This window comes from Phycodurus eques, chromosome 11 (assembly GCF_024500275.1).
Source record: "Phycodurus eques isolate BA_2022a chromosome 11, UOR_Pequ_1.1, whole genome shotgun sequence".
Classification (NCBI taxonomy): Eukaryota; Metazoa; Chordata; class Actinopteri; order Syngnathiformes; family Syngnathidae; genus Phycodurus; species Phycodurus eques.
The window spans coordinates 11700355-11716534 of record NC_084535.1 but is presented as its reverse complement, the minus strand read 5'-3'; the positions used below and the strand labels follow the sequence as shown (position 1 = coordinate 11716534).

At 41.2% G+C, this 16180-nt stretch overlaps 1 protein-coding gene across 1 annotated transcript; it reads left to right on the top strand.

Annotated features, from left to right (window-relative positions):
- Positions 1-6098: 6098 nt before the first annotated feature.
- LOC133409849 (filensin) lies at positions 6099-15292 on the top strand. Its single transcript, XM_061690377.1, has 8 exons — positions 6099-6550; positions 8238-8298; positions 9009-9104; positions 9761-9853; positions 10847-10960; positions 12416-12636; positions 13829-13920; positions 14022-15292. Exons 1-8 carry the CDS (start codon positions 6183-6185, stop codon positions 14993-14995), a joined length of 2019 nt encoding a protein of 672 aa, XP_061546361.1. The 5' UTR covers positions 6099-6182; the 3' UTR covers positions 14996-15292.
- The last annotated feature ends 888 nt before the right edge of the window (positions 15293-16180 follow it).

The following is a 16180-nucleotide window of genomic DNA, read 5'->3' as shown; positions in this document are numbered from 1 at the left end:
CCCAAGGATTTAAAATCCTAAACCCTTGCTATCTCTTCTCCCTGTAGCCCCACTCTTCCCCCTCCACCACTCTCATTCATGCACATATATTATGTCTTACTTCGGCTAATCTTCATTCCTCTGCTTTCCAGTGTATGCCTCCATCTTTCTAACTGTGCCTCCACCTGCTCCCTGCTTTCACTGCAGATCACAATGTCATCTGCAAACATCATGGTCCACGGGGATTCCAATCTACCCTCATCCGTCAGCACACCTCACCACTGTCGTGTATTATTCTAACATACTTCTCTGCCACTCCAGACTTCCGCATGTAGTACCATAGTTATTCTGTCATAGGCTTTCTCTAGAGCTACAAAGACACAATGTAGCTCCTTCTGACCTTCTCTGTACCATCAACATCCTCAAGGCAAATCCTTCCCATCTCTATCCTTCTGTCTGGCCAACCAGTATAGATCCCTTTCTCCTTCTTTAGTGTCCAATCTGGCATACATGTCATCATATGCCTCTTGTTTGGCCTTTGCCACCTCTACCTTCGCCCTATGTCGCATCTCAATGTATTCCTTTCGCCTCTCCTCGGTCCTCTCAGTGTCCCACTTCTTCTTAGCTAACCTTTTTCCTGGTATGATTTCCTGAACTGTGAGGTTCCACCACCAAGTCTCCTTCTCTCCTTTCCTGCCAGAAGATACACCAAGTACTCTCCTGCCTGCCTCTCTGATCACCTTGAATGTAGTGTTCCAGTCTTCTGGAAGCTCCTCCTGCCCAGCGAGAGGCTGTCTCACCTCTTCATGAAAAGCTGCACAACACTCGTCCTGTCTCAGCTTCCGCCACATGGTTCTCTGCTCTGCCTTTGTCTTCCTAATCTTCCTCCCCACCACCAGTCATCTTACACACCACCATCCTATGCTGTCTAGCCACCCTCTCCCCTACCACTACCTTACAGTCAGTAACCTCCTTCAGATTACATCATCTGCACAAGATGTAATCCACCTGCGTGCTTGTAGGTCACCCTATGTTCCTGCCTCTTCTGAAAAAAAGTGTTCACTACAGCCATTTCCATCCTTTTTGCAAAGTCTACCACCATCTGTCCCTCCAAGTTCCTTTCCTGGATGCCGTACTTCCCCATCACTTCTTCATCACTCCTGTTTCCTTCACCAACATGTCCATTACAATCTGCACCAATCACAACTCTCTCTCAATCTGGGATGCTCAGAACTACTTCGTCTAGCTCCTTCCAGAATTTCTCTTTCACCTCTCGGTCACATCCTACCTGTGGGGCATAGCCACTAATCACATTATACATAACACCCTCAAGTTCTCATCACTCAATCTGATACTCTTTTCACCTCCAAGACATTCTTAGCCAACTCTTTTTTTTAAAATAACCCCTACTCCATTTCTCTTCCCATCTACACCATGGTGTAATATTTTAAAGCCTGCCCCTAAACGTCTAGCCTTACTGCCTTTCCACCTAATCTCCTGGACACACAATATATCTTTCTCCTAATCATCATGTCATCATGAGTTGGTTAACTCCTGAGATTTTCCTGTCATAGTCTCAACATTCAAAGTCCCCACATTCAGTTCTAGGCTCTGTGCTTTCCTCTTCTTTTTCTGATGAAGAACCTGCTTTCCACCTCTTCTTCGACTTCGACCCACAGAAGCTGAATTTCCCCCGGCGCCCTGCAGGTTTACGGCGTGGGTGGCGGATGTTGTTAACCCGGGCCACGACTGATCCGGTATGGAATTCTTTGGATGAACACTCATATTTGTTTGGCAAAGTTTTAAGCCTGATGCCCTTCCTGACGCAGCCCTCTGCATTTATCCGGGTTTGGCCTACAGTTTGCAATGGCTTGTGCCCCCCATAGGGCTGCAAAGAGTATGATACATCCAAGGGCCAAAACACTAGAGATGCGACAACTGCCTCCACATGTTCCAATTTAATTTTATTAGCTGCTAAACATCCGGGGCTACTTGCTCAACCTCGCTAGCCTTTGTCATGACCACCCCGAAGGCCTCAGCAACATGATAAACAACAGGCTTTCATTTCCATCCACAGGAGCAGCTCGCTAATCCAACCTGTATGCGAGATATACGGCCCCTCGTAACTAAAGAATATAGATGGATTCAAAGGCGCAGCCGGATAGTATGGAAAATATGCACAAGACAAATATTGTATGGCTTCTGCGGGAGGATGGAAGTAGTTTATTGGTTCCAATTTTAGAGGCTAATAAAGAGCATCGAAAGAGGATTAATGAAATATATATCTGGGTTTAAAGCGGAATAGATTGTTTGGTAGCTTGTCAAAAGTAATAAATGGGATGGGATTGGAAATTTCCACATTTCTTCTATCATCGCTTCCATTGATTGATATAAGCCTCTAAGGTTTGGATTTGTCATATTATTGATTAAGGACAAACCCATCCCAAGTTGGTATGTATTTTCTAATTGTCACAAGTTCACAATATTGTGGCGCAAGACTTATTGTTACATAATACAGAAATAATTAATAATAATAATATATATATTTTTTAATTCTATAACTCTGGTATTCTGATTGTTGTCGGGAATGGGCTTTTGAAATTTTCTTCTTTCTTTCAATTTCAACCACAGCCCTATTAGGTAGCTAACTTAATTGGCCGAAATTATTTGTGCACCAGATGTGTTTCTCCCCTTAGTGAAATCCACTAGGCCTTCACACTGACAAGACTTGCATAAAGATAATGCTAAGAAGAAGCGTACTATGCAACATAAACTTGTTGGTATGATTGATAAACATCTAAATAGTCAACAAATTCTGAATAATAAATTATTTGACAAATCAAGCACGTCATTTGCATCCACCTAAAGATTAAATTGTGACTAATGTGGATTTCTCTGATTCCCGTGCACTTTCTGTACGTGGGGGTAGCATATGTTCTAAAGTGTGGTAGCTGCAAAAAGGTATAAGAAAATGGGTAAGTGCCACACTTTGCAGACATGAGTAATCGACCCACAGGCAACATAACGTGGGTCAAGGTTAGTTCATTTAGTCACAGAACCACAGAAAAGCGCTGCAAACCTTTTCTTATCAATAAATACTCCCACGACAAGCGTTATTTTCTTGTGTTTCTTTAATGGCACAGTAAGTGTGTTCAAAAGCATTCTCAATAGAATTCACTGGTGTTACCTTTTCGAGTTGCTCGACTGTCGTGTGTCCAACCGGCATTTTATCAGGATATGAAAACAGGACAGGCTTGGTCATATTGCTTTTGTGTTTCCTTTTAAATACAGTATATTAAGAGCGGGTCACTGATGGTGTAGTGGTACATTCGCCTGACTTTGGTGCGTGCAGCGTGGGTTCAGTTCCCACTCAGTGATGGTGTGAATGTGAGTGCGAATGGTTGTCCGTGTCTACATGTGCCCTGCGACTGACTGGCGACCAGTTCAGAGTGTCGTCCGCCTTTCGCCCGAAGTCAGCTGGGATAGGCTCCAGCGCCCCGCGACCCTAACCAGGATAAGCGGTGTTGAAAATGGATGGATGGATGGATGGATGGATGGATGGATGGATGGATGTTAAGAGCGTATTGTCCAATGCAAAGCATACTGAATGTCTCATTCCCTGGGTGCTGGTTCATTGGCCATGGTTATTCTGTATTCTGTAAGTATTGCTGTAAACAATTATGTGTTTGTGATCACGAAGCAGTTTATATGTAGAATAGCAGGTGCCGTGTCAGAAGACAGTGTAGGAATAAATTAGAAACAGAACTTTAGATATTTACTAGTGTTTACTACAGTTATTAGATTTGTGATATGAAGGAAACACACCTGGTATCCTTGGTGTTTAGTTTTTAGTTTAGTTTAGTTTAGTTTAGTTTAGATTATTTGGTCATGGAGTATTCCTTGGATTTGAAGCTAACGTCTTGCCCAATTCCATAGGACGTCTACATGGGTGTTGGTGAGATGCTGTTGGAGCTTTTTTGGACCAGAAAAATAATAGGCTTCTGGTTTGGCTGGTAGAAAACTCAATCAGATTGTCTGGATCATCCTGTCATTCTCAATTCCAGGAAAAAAAAAAGTCATTGACATACCAGATGGATGTTGGCGTTACCCTTGAATGTCACTGCACACTTGATATGGTTGTGTCAAAGCAATTTCACAGCGGAATGACATAAAAGAAGATCAACACTTGCACTGCGGTACTGACTTACAAAAGTCATTTATCCTCTTAAGGCTTTGGGAAGGGACTAGTAAAGTATTGGCACGCTTACTGAACATGCATTCAGAAACCCATATAGGTGAGTAATCTGATATATTTTTGGGGAAATTGTTCAGCGACTGCATGGATCATCACGACCAATGTGGGAGACATTGGTTTGATCTGAATGCCAAACAACTGTAACGCTTTGTGAACTCAAACACTGTGGTGTGCTAACATCTCACTTGTAATAGTTTTCCATCAGCTTAAGCTTGGCTTTAGATATAGTCTCTCTTACTCCACAAATGATGCACTTAGAAAATATGGCAATGATGAAAATGGTGAAACTCACTCCGTATGTCTCCGTGGAAATTGGTTTGTTAGCATGTGGTAAGGCAACTGCATGTCTATAGTTTAATGATTAGAATCTGGATTTAAGGGTGCCTTTATGATAACAACCTTGTAAAATGATTTTCCTTAAGTGTTTTAAGTGCCTGATTTTCGCAGTCATGCTGGAACAGGTAAGGACAGTTGCCAAACCGTTACCTTGAAGTTAGGAGCATGGAATTGCCCAAAGTATCAGCTCCTTAGTTCCAATGAAAGGATGAGATTTTGGACTATTTCATACAATTTGAGGATGGGCCCTTCCTGCCCCAACATGACTGTTTACTAGTGCACAAAACAAGGTCTATAAAGTCATGGATGAGATAGTTTGTAGTTAATGAACCTGTCTGGCCTGCACAGTACTGACCTCAATGGGCTGGAACAATTTTGGGATTAATTAGAGCAGAGACCGAGAGAAAGACACTTTTTGTCCAACATCAGTATGTGACCTCACAAATGCTCTTCTGGAAGAATGGTCAAAGATTCCCATAAATGCACCTCTAAACCTTGTGGAATGTATTAAGAATGGGATGTTACCCTTTAAATTCATATGCGAGTCAAGTAAGATGAGCGAACACAATACAGTATAGTGTATCTCTGGGACTACTTACTGTTTTTACAGAAGTATCTGGATGAAATGTTAGCTCTCGACAGTGATTTACATTCTCGGTGCTAACTTTTCATTTCCTGATTTTGCCGGTGACAAATGTTTAACTCTTGACAGAAGTCTGTGATCTCTCGGTGCTTATGCATTTACTGGGCATTCAGTGTCTATAATTCAAACCATAATACTAATAGTGTAATGGTTCATGTTTTTGGTTTCAGATTTTTCATTGCGGTACACCGTAATAACAGGTTCCCACATTAGGTTAGGCACAAGAAGTGTACCTGCCTTGTAAATATAGTGCAGTTTAGCCTCTGGCTACACGGATTTTGTGCTTTTGGCGGTATGTCAAACTTGTAAACTCATTGGAAATGGCATCATCCAAACGTGAATCTCAGTAAGGTACATACCAAACTGTGATTTTTCTGACATACCGTCACTATGCTAGTAACTAAACTTTTAAATAAATTCAAGGTCATTCATTCCATTTTGTCAACACAACTGTAATACAAAGAAACATTCCATCATAAAAAGTTACCATAATAGCTTTTACTGTATATGTGGTTGTGTGGCACAAACTGCCGTCCAAATAAACTGTCATGCACGAAACTTCCCTTCTGTCCTGCAATGGGGCTTCAGTTCAAACTCCTGTATCATCCATGGATCTACAAAGCAGCTGACTAAGAAGCATAATAATTGTGTGCCACCACCCAGTGCTTTCGCGCAGCGGCTAATTGTGTGTGTTTTTGCGGTTCTGCTTCGTCATCACCAGCGTGGCTTTTCGAATCTCTGCAACAAAGACAACAATCAACTCTGGAAGGCCCCAGGCCCACAACAAGTTGTGCTCACCGTCAGGGGGGAGGTGCCGGCAGCTATTTCGCCGCCGACAAGTGCTGTGCGTTGTTTAGTCTAGCATGAGACAGCCAAGGGTGAGCACCCCAGTTTTCACACAATAAAGGAGCTGAAGAGCACAAGTACTCTGAGGGATACCACCTGCCCAAGGGAGAGAAAGCTACCAGCATGTTCAAGACCAGCTACCTGCGCAAGGAGGTGCGCAAGGAAAAGTACGAGCGATCTGATGTCTTTCACGAAGAACCCGAGGACTCGGCGGGCATCTCGGCCATCCTGGGCTGGGAGAACCTCCAGGAGCTCAACAGCCGCTTCGCCCGCTACATCAACCGGGCTCGGGTCCTGGAGCAGCGAAACGCCGTGTTCCGCAAGCAGCTGGAGACACTGCAGCGCATGGAGGAGGCCAGCGGCCTGGAGGAGACGTTCAAGGAGCAGATTGAAGTCAACAAGCAGCGAATCCGAGAGCTTACAGCTGACCACGGCAAGCTGGAGAGAGAGCTGAGGGACGCCTGCCGCATGTTGGATGAGTTCACCAGCAAGTAAGAGAACAGCCCGCGGCTGTGGTCTCTGTTAGTATCCCCTTTAGAGATAAAGCGAACTGAAATGTGCTTAGGATTGAAAGTAAGCGATAAAAAACACAAAGCCTCAAGGGAAAGGTGTTTGTTCCCAATAATCTAACAGCAGGCAATTGTGTTTCCATTTCCACAAGCGATATCAGGTCAATTGAAAGAGCACAGACTTCTCCCAAGGCTACCGACAATCCTAATTTAGATCACCACCAAATTGTGAACTGTTATACACACTCACCTAACTCCAGCATATCTCTGAATATCTCATTAGGCTTCATGCATCATTCACGCTCAAATTAAATGACATGGTATATTAAAATGCTTTTTCTCCTAATATAAATACAAAAGCGGCATTTGTTAACGCTGCATGGTGCAAGCAATCATATTTGTCACCTGAAGTGTTGGTTTTAAATGGAACACATTTAATGATTAGGCATTACCACATGAGTAAAAATAAGCACATAAATAGGCTCCACCAGTACCTTCCTATCCATGGAAATTTTACCTGTGATCTATTTTCTTGTTACATACTTCAAGAGAAATACTTAAGTCAGGAATTGGAGGTAAGTATTGAAGTTGGCACTTATCAATATGAAGTTGAAGGAGATCCCAATGCAAGTAAAGGAGCAAAATATTACCATAACACAGAATCTCGCAGAAAACTAGCACCAGCATCTGGTGGGATGCATGAAATACTGAGAAGTGAATGTCAGGATTACACATCTGGTTCCACCATTCCACTCAGTCATCCACCCATAGCTTTTTGATAAATTTCAGACAGAACAGCGACATGGAAAAAAGATGGCTTTGAAAGGCAGTGTAAAGGGGTGAATAAGAGTAAAAAGGGTTGTTGTGTGAAGTTACAATCATAAAATACTGTCATTTTCCATTTCCTTTTGGACGCTATTCACCACACAGTATCAAAGAAGTAATTTTTGTGAAACCCTGAAACCTAACAAAGCAGTTTGTGCCTTTGAGGAGGCACAAACAGCGCACTTAATGTCACGTGAGAAGAAAAACTATCAGTAATCTGCGAGGGACACGCTGGAGCTGAGTTAAAAGTTGCAGTGTTGCAAAATAGCCATGTTTCATTGAGCCACAATGAATTGTTCCACTTGGTTCCACAGAACAAATGCCATTGCCACATTATCAAAGCCTTGAGAAGAATACTGAGCACTTTTTACTCAGCTGGTGAAGAGAGATGGACTTCATTGCATGTACTCCTCCTCCCCAGTGTTGTTCCTAACTCACAGTTGTAAAAGAAGATCATTCTTATTCTGCTCCAAGTCATTGATAGATCAAGTATTCATGAAAGAACTCCAAAGTGACGCAGGATTCTTTTTGATTCACCGGAAATTCATTCTGTAGAATAACAGCGAATTATATTACACAAGGAAATAAAGGAATTATGGGGCTGCACACTTTTACAACTGACTGAGTCTGAAAGTGACGCTTAAAAGTCATTGGAAGACTTATTAGCTCACTTGGCAGAAAAACAAAAAAAATTACCCATGGGAAAGACGTGAAGCCCTGCTTTCACAAAAATAATCAGTTATCAATACTGGTACCTTTTCTAAAACTAGCTGTTGAATCATCACTCATTATACTCGATATTTTTTTCAAAACTATAATATCATATTGTATTGTTATTTTCCAGATACAGAAATGAATGTGATTATCAAGAGCAACTACGGGGCACACTGGAACAGCTAAACAAGGTACTTGCCTGTTGTAACAAATATATACTGTATGAACATATTTTAAATATTTAAAGTATATTATAGTATAGTATATATTTACAGTATATATATATATATATATATATATAAAATGCTTCAACTATATAAATAGAACTACAGGTTTACCAGTTATCCAAAATAATGTTTTTCAAACTTCAAAAACTTTGTTGAATTACGCATTTAAATATAACTAAATCATTGAAAAAAAAATTAGTATTCTTGACCAAATTGTGTTTTTAAGTTATACTTGAATTATACATTAAATTAATTAAACTATCAATTTAATTAGACAGAATTAGGAAAAAAAGCATGCTTCTTGACCATAAAATATTACAACAATGTAAAGCATTTTGTTATTTGAAATTAGGAAATAAAATCCTTAAAACTTAATCAAGTTTATATTAATGGTTACATTATTAATTACATTATAACATATTATCCAACATACAAAAAGTGTTTCAAACTTAGATAGATAGATAGATAGATAGATAGATAGATAGATAGATAGATAGATAGATAGATAGATAGATAGATAGATGGAAAAAAATTATCTCAAAATTCTCTCAACGGCCCACAAGACAGAAACCTACAAGGGCCATGTTAATCCAGCTCTGGTGATGCTGCTTCCCATGAGTTTTCCTCTCAACTCTGTTGCCTTCCTCTGGTGTGATGTCCTATTACCTTCACAGGAAGCCGACACTGCCCTGTTGAAAAATTTGGAGTATCAGATCCAGTCACAGTTCCTGCAGGACGACATAAATTCTACCAGAGAGAGACACAGGAAGGTCAGTGATACTAACATAGGCTACACAGTACAGTATGATATAAAATAGATATACAGTAAAGCCCACATTCATTCAGATACCATCCAAATTAGGTCATAACGTGCATGTCTAGCCCTTCATGAACCATGAGCATGGCTTTAGTGTTCTTTCCTTCATGGTGACTTGCTACAACCCAAAACATGTTAGCCAAGTGCTAGTGTGATGTAAAATACAACAATAAATGCTCATAGTGGGTGGCAATAAAAGTTAACAAAACAGAACAAAACAGGAAATACTGTGCGTCCAAATGCCATTTTCATATTGTCATTTATCAGAACGGCTTAAATTGTATGGGCCATATTCTTGCTTCATACTGTCGCCTGGCAGTACCTTTGATGGCGAGGTAATCTTTGATATTGTCTTTACAGCGTACGAAAGCGCTGTGCTGTCAGCATATTATGTCGAGGAAATAATGGAACGTCACCTTAACTCATTATTGGGCTTTGAAGTATTGAAACACATCTGCTCTAATATTGAAGCCTTGGAATACATTTGTGTTTAGATTTAACCAGGTGTTGACAGCCTATAGCCAGTGAGAAGTCTGAAAACAAATAATACCTCAGAGGAACTGATATAAACTCAACCATTTGTCTTTGTGTGTGGTGTGTTCTTCACAGAACCTTGCAGAGATCCAGACCTACGTAAACATTTTGCAGCAAATCAATCAGACGCTTCCACTTGCTCCCACCGTGTCCGTTGGCATCTCCGAGGTGAGGTCACTGACAAAATCTTTCTATCTGGCAAATTAGGTAGCTATTTGACTGTGCAAGCTAGTAGCTAGCTGTCCGTTTGGTTTCCTATTGAAACTATCTCCTCCTTTGTTTTCTTTTTTTTTTAATAAAACATAGTGTCTTTCTGTCTGTCTGACTCTGTCTGGCTGGCTAGTTAGGTAGTTAGCTAGTTCTAGCTACTAGCTATCTGTAACTGGCTGTATTCTTATTGAAAGTATCACCAACTTTTCATCTTTTCTTTAAAATATTTGGTTATCTATCTATCTATCTATCTATCTATCTATCTATCTATCTATCTATCTATCTATCTATCTATCTATCTATCTATCTATCTATCTATCTACCTAGCTAGCTAGCTAGCTAGCTAGCTAGCTAGCTATCAATCAATTAGGCCAGCTACCTAGCTAGCAAGCTAGTTAGGAATCAAGCTAGGAAGCTATCGATGATAGGTGAACTTTAATGTTTCCGCTAGAAAGAGAAAACCTTTATAGTTTACGAAATTTATATGATACATTTACAACATCACCAGCTATCATAAAATATTGACATGCTAAATGTGCTTACTGCTATCCATTTATATATGTATCAAAATAGTTACCCATCAATTGAGCTAGCTAGCAACCAAGAATGTACGTTATTATTTCAGTAAGGGAAAGCATTCAAAATTCACATATTTCATTGAGTCCAACTTGTCTACCTAGCTACCTCCCACTACCTAGCAGCTAGCCAGTTGATGGCTAGCTAGCTACAAGCTGATGTTAGCAGGTCATTTGTGTGATTTATTTCTTTTTATTATTTCAAATTGTATGAAAATGAGGGTCTTCAAATTGTTCAGTACTTGATGGGACAGGCCAAAAGTCACAACAACTTCAAAGGTACTAACAGCAACAAGTAAATGCCTCTAGACAACAACAACCGTGCAACGTTGTAGTATATTACTGTTTTAAAAGTGATGTTTTTGTCGTTGTATAGGAGCAGGAGAAGCTGCTTGTACAGACCAGGTTGCCCGCCCTGCAGAATCAACTAGAGGAGTACAAGGGCGCCCTCTGCCAGCTGCAGGCCCAAAAACAACGTCTGCAGGCCGAGGTCGGTGGCACGTGGTTACCATGGCAACTACATTGAACTACACCCCCCGCCAAACATTACTCAGTCACAAAAAACACCACCAAAACACAAAAACACCAATTTAGTGTTTATTTTTAGATTTTGAAAATCCAAAAGGGACAACATACTATCACAGCAACTAAGTCACTATATACATTCATATTTGTTCTTACTACAATTTAGACACTAATCATCTATGGCAAAAATGTTTATCTCGAATGTATTACTTAACTAAATAATGTTGACGTTTTTATTAAATTTATTGATTTCAAATTAAATTATGTATGTCAAATATAAATTGATAATTTTGTTCCCAAAATGTTCGGTTTTTTTTAAAATGTCAATGTCAAAGTATATTCACTATTAATTATTTAAAATGTATTTTTAAAAAAATCCTTATTTAATGGCATCATTGTTGATTCAAAAGGCATTCATTTTTAGATTGATTTTTTCTTATACGAAGTGCTTATAAATAACCAATTGTATTTTTCTCCATTCAAAGTGTCATTATGGAATATCTAATTGCAAATAATGTAAAATAAAATAAATAAGGCGGCACGGTGACCGTCTGCCTCACAGTTCTGAGGACCGGGGGTTCAATCCCCGTCCCCGCCTATGTGGAGTTTGCATGTTCTCTCCGTGCCTGCGTGGGTTTTCTCCGGGCACTCCGGTTTCCACCCACATCCCAAAAACATGCGTGGTAGGTTAATTGACAACTCTAAATTGTCCGTAGGTGTGAATGTGAGTGGGAATGGTTGTTTGTTTTGTATGTACCCTGCGATTGGCTGGCAACCAGTTCAGGGTGTACCCCGCCTCCTGCCCGATGATAGCTGGGATAGGCTCCAGCAGTCCGCGACCCTAGTGAGGAGAAGCAGTAAAGAACATGGATGGATGGATGGTAAAATAAATACCTCCAAATCAGCAGCCGCTTTGGTTTGCCCAATGACACAGATACACCACTAGATGTCAGCCTTAGCCCATTCTATTACAGTTATTGCAGCGTGCAATACCTCACAAACACATTAAATAATTTAATTTCATCTTAAATAGTGGGGTCCTAATAATAAGCAACCAGAAATAGAAAAAGTAATGTTCTTCACTCTTTTTTTTTTTTTTTTTGATCGGCATCACGCTTTTGTAATTTTGTTGAAATACTGTAGAAGCCAGATGAAAAATGAGATGCAACAAAAGTTGTACTGTACAAGTATTTACTAATCTATCATATTAGTTTAAAACGTATACAGCGTCTGCCTTGGTCATGCTTTTACTTTATTATGTGCTCAAATTTCTAATAGTTATTCTTGAGCAACACAATGCAAGTGTGCAATATTGACAACTTGCACAGAGCACTGTTAGGTCTCCTCAAGGGCGTTTGTAATTCGGGAGAATAATTTCATCAGAGCATCTTGATTAAAAAGGCGTCTGTGTCTCTCGCAGGCGGCGATGTTGGAGCAAGCCATTAGGGGCACCCAGGAGAATTTCGACGACGAGATCCAGCTGTACAACGAGCAAATCGAATCGCTACGCAAGGAGATTGAGGAAGCCGAGAGGGCCCTGGAGAGGTTCACCAGCGAGTGTCGCCACCTTGCCATGTACCAGACGTCTCTGGAGAATGAGCTGGACAGGTATAAGAGGATCATCGAGAATGAGGACAACAGGTAAGACCCACACTGACTGACTGACCTTAAAGACTAAGGGATTTATAACCAAACCCCTGATTGGTTGATTGAGTCATTAAAACAAACGCTGTGCATACATTTTTACAGTTTATAGAAATTTTTCACTTCCACCGCACATTGGACGAGTGAATGGTCTGCGACAAAAACTTGCCGCTAACGACTAAAGTATATTTAAAACTTGCCAATTGTCAAGAAAAAAAATAAAAATAAAGAGTACGTATCAACAGATTCTGATTCTTAAAACAACAACACCAGCAGAACAGCACGATTCTCTTAATTTGATACCAGGTATCCCTGGTAGCCCCTCTCAATTCAGTCTGGTGCTGTCTAATGCAGATGAGCCACTGGTCAACCCACCTCCTCCCTATTGCAATGTCAACATTGAGTACGGCCTTTGTTAACACAACAAGCGGGGGAATAGCTAGGGATTTGCAACGGGGAGGCTCCTTGTGGAAGCCGCAGGCCAAAGTCTGAAGAAGGAAGTGGAAGGCCAGAAAGACAGTAAAAGCATGGATTGTAGTTTCACTCATGGAGGCATCACTTCGTTACCAAGCTATTGAGTTACACTTATCAATTTGTGTAACGGACGCATCGCCAAACACTGTCAAGGTGTTTTTACATAGTATCTTCATTCACCTCTTGATGACCCAGCATCAGGAAAAATTGGGGCTTCAGTATCTTGCCAAGGATACTTTATAATGGTCTGGGGGTGGGGACTGAAGATTAAACCCGCAACCAACTACTCTAACACCTGGCTGCAGGCCAACCCATCATCAGTATTGAAAACATAAAGAAATAGACACAGGCACATACAGTTTTAGCTGGCAGATTGTCCACTTTACGCAGGCAGAATGATGGAAAAGGCCTGGAAAATCTGTTTGTACCTAATTAGTGTCAAGGTTACTTTTGTAGCTGTCCAAATTTAGGACACGGCAGAGACTCGTCCGCTCGTCATACGACCGATCAGGACCTGACAGTCACTCCTTCTCAACAAACAACTCCTGATGAGATTCTCTGTATTCTCGGAATTAGGCTTGAAACCGTCTGAATTTGCAAAGTCTGTGTCCAATTTAAGATTTGATTTACTGCTTAGCTACATTGTCCAATTGATGTCAATGATTGTGGCTTGAATGACCACACGTGAAAATTTTACGGCTGTCTTCTGTCACAGGTTGAGTTCGGCAATAATCGGCACACCAGTCACCCTGTTTACTACCAGTTTCCACTACACCCACCCCACCCCTGCCTCAAACAGGGGCAGAGGTAAGTACATCATCAGTAAATCCATAACTATACTCCAAATACAGCAGAATGAAAAACGTGTTCCTAACCAAAAAAGTTTGTTTGTTGTCTTGTGTTCCCAGATATCACTCTTGCCATCCAAGATATCACCAACATAAAACCTCGTCAGAAGATGGCAAAGAAAGTCCAGAAGAAGAAGGAGCTCACCCCTAGAGACGTGATTGACAACGGTCAGGAGGATCAAAACGGAGGGGCCGCCGGGGGAGTGGCTCCAGACGACGACCCGAAGGGCCCGTCCTCGGTAGACATGCAGGAGGAAAACGTGAGGAGGACTGAGGAGAGGCCCGTATTCTCCGGGGTGTCTCCACAAGACGTCCCGGACGGAGCGCAGATCAGTAAGGCATTCGACACACTTTGTAACATTGTCAGAGATCGAATGAAGAAGTACAAGAAGCCGGAGCCCATCGCTGACTTCTACACGAAAGGTCGTTACATCCTCGTCACCGGCGAAGGAAGCTACCCAGATCCATGCTTCTGCACTTCCACACCATCCACCGGACACATTGTCGTCACGATCGAAGATCAACTTCTTGAACGCATCGTACCTTCGCCTCAACCACCTCAGCCCATGCCAGAGCCCAGACCTGGAATTCCCACCCCTCCTTTTAATGTTGCTGGAGGTGAGGAAGATAATAAGGGTGGAAAAGGAAAGGATAACAATGGTAAGGTTAAGAAGGAAGAGCCCGAACCTCAACCCAAAGATCCAGGCCCAGTCCAGCCTTTCTCTGGTCCCAAAGATCCAACCCCAGCAGAGGATTCTGCCAGTCCAAAGAAAAACAAGGATGACAATGGGCCAAGCGGGACAACTCCCAAATCCATGCCCCGCACCGCCAGCACCAGTTCCAGTTCTAGCAGCAGCACCAGCATCAGCACTAGCTCCAGCTCCAGTAGCTTCACCCCAGACGCCATGAGCTATGAAAAGGTGGTGCTGGAATCTGTGGAGAAGTTTTCCAATGGGCGCAAACTTAAAGGTTACGAAGAGACTTCAATGGTGGTGGAAACCACGATCGAAAAGTCCAGCAAGAAGAAACATTAGAACAAACCTCAACAACCAACCACACATTGCTGCTCTCATATTCCAGGCTCCTCCTTCTACTTGCAGTCTTGGGTTCTGTGTCCAGTGTTGTGACCAGACAGCCATGCTCATGCTTTAGTCCTTTACTGTCTGAAAACTTGGGACGCAAAAACGAACAAATAAAATAAAGCTCTGTGCCACCTTTAAAAATGAATAAATCAATGAGAAGAAGTATTCAACGATGAAGTTGTGCTACCCTTCTGTCTTCCAACCACAATTTCCCCCTCTTGAACGCATTTGTACAATTGGATGCCAACGCCTGCCCTCAGCACCATTTTGCTGTGTACTAATTTGCTTTGATATCTTTAATAAAGACGACTCAAACATATTAAATTCCTTGTTGTCTTTGAGTCTACTTTTCATGAACCCAAATGTGAGGCTGGTGTATCCCAGCACATTCAGACGGTGTGTTGTTCTTAGTAAACTGTCACTGATTGCATAGTGCTTCACTAGCCTGACTTTGATGCAGCCAGCGTGGTTCAATTGCCACTCAGTGACGGTATGTGAATGGTTGTCGTCCTCTTTATGTGTCCTACGAATGACTGACAACCAGTCCAGGATGTAGTCCGCCTTCACCCAAAGACAGCTGGGATAGACTCCAGCTCGCCATGACCCTGAACAGGATAAGCAGTACAGAAGATAGTTGGTTCTTAATTATGCAGAGCCTTAAAGACTAGCATTTTTCATTTACATATATATACATATTTACATTGTCTAGTGATGATTTACCCTTTCAACTCAACAAATGACCGTTAGAAAATATGAGGAGGAAGTAGAATCAACATAAATATATATCAAATTAAAATGGATTTATATAGCACTTTTCATACATTAAAATGCAACACAAAGTTCTTTGGAGAGATTTTAAAAACAGGCAATTAAAACAGCAAGAAATAAAAATTAACGTCCCTACATATAACAGCAAAATACACACACACGAACACGCACACAGCACACAGTGATTAATGGTGTAGCGATATGTGCCAATTAGAACACTAAGATCTATATGGAATAATTAATGAATGCCATTTGGAGTAACAACATCAATGCTTCATGTTGACATTTTGTTTAATGTAACATTTAGCCTGTAACAGAAAATTCAAGGAGAAATAAAATATATTTCTATTCCCCCCCAAAAAAGTAATA

Coding starts and splice junctions, on each gene's coding strand:
- LOC133409849 (XM_061690377.1), top strand. CDS start 6,183: ATGTTCAAGACCAGCTACCTGCGCAAGGAGGTGCGCAAGGAAAAGTAC. Junction 9,854..10,846: donor TGTCCGTTGGCATCTCCGAG/GTGAGGTCACTG, acceptor GTCGTTGTATAG/GAGCAGGAGAAGCTGCTTGT. Junction 10,961..12,415: donor AACAACGTCTGCAGGCCGAG/GTCGGTGGCACG, acceptor TGTCTCTCGCAG/GCGGCGATGTTGGAGCAAGC.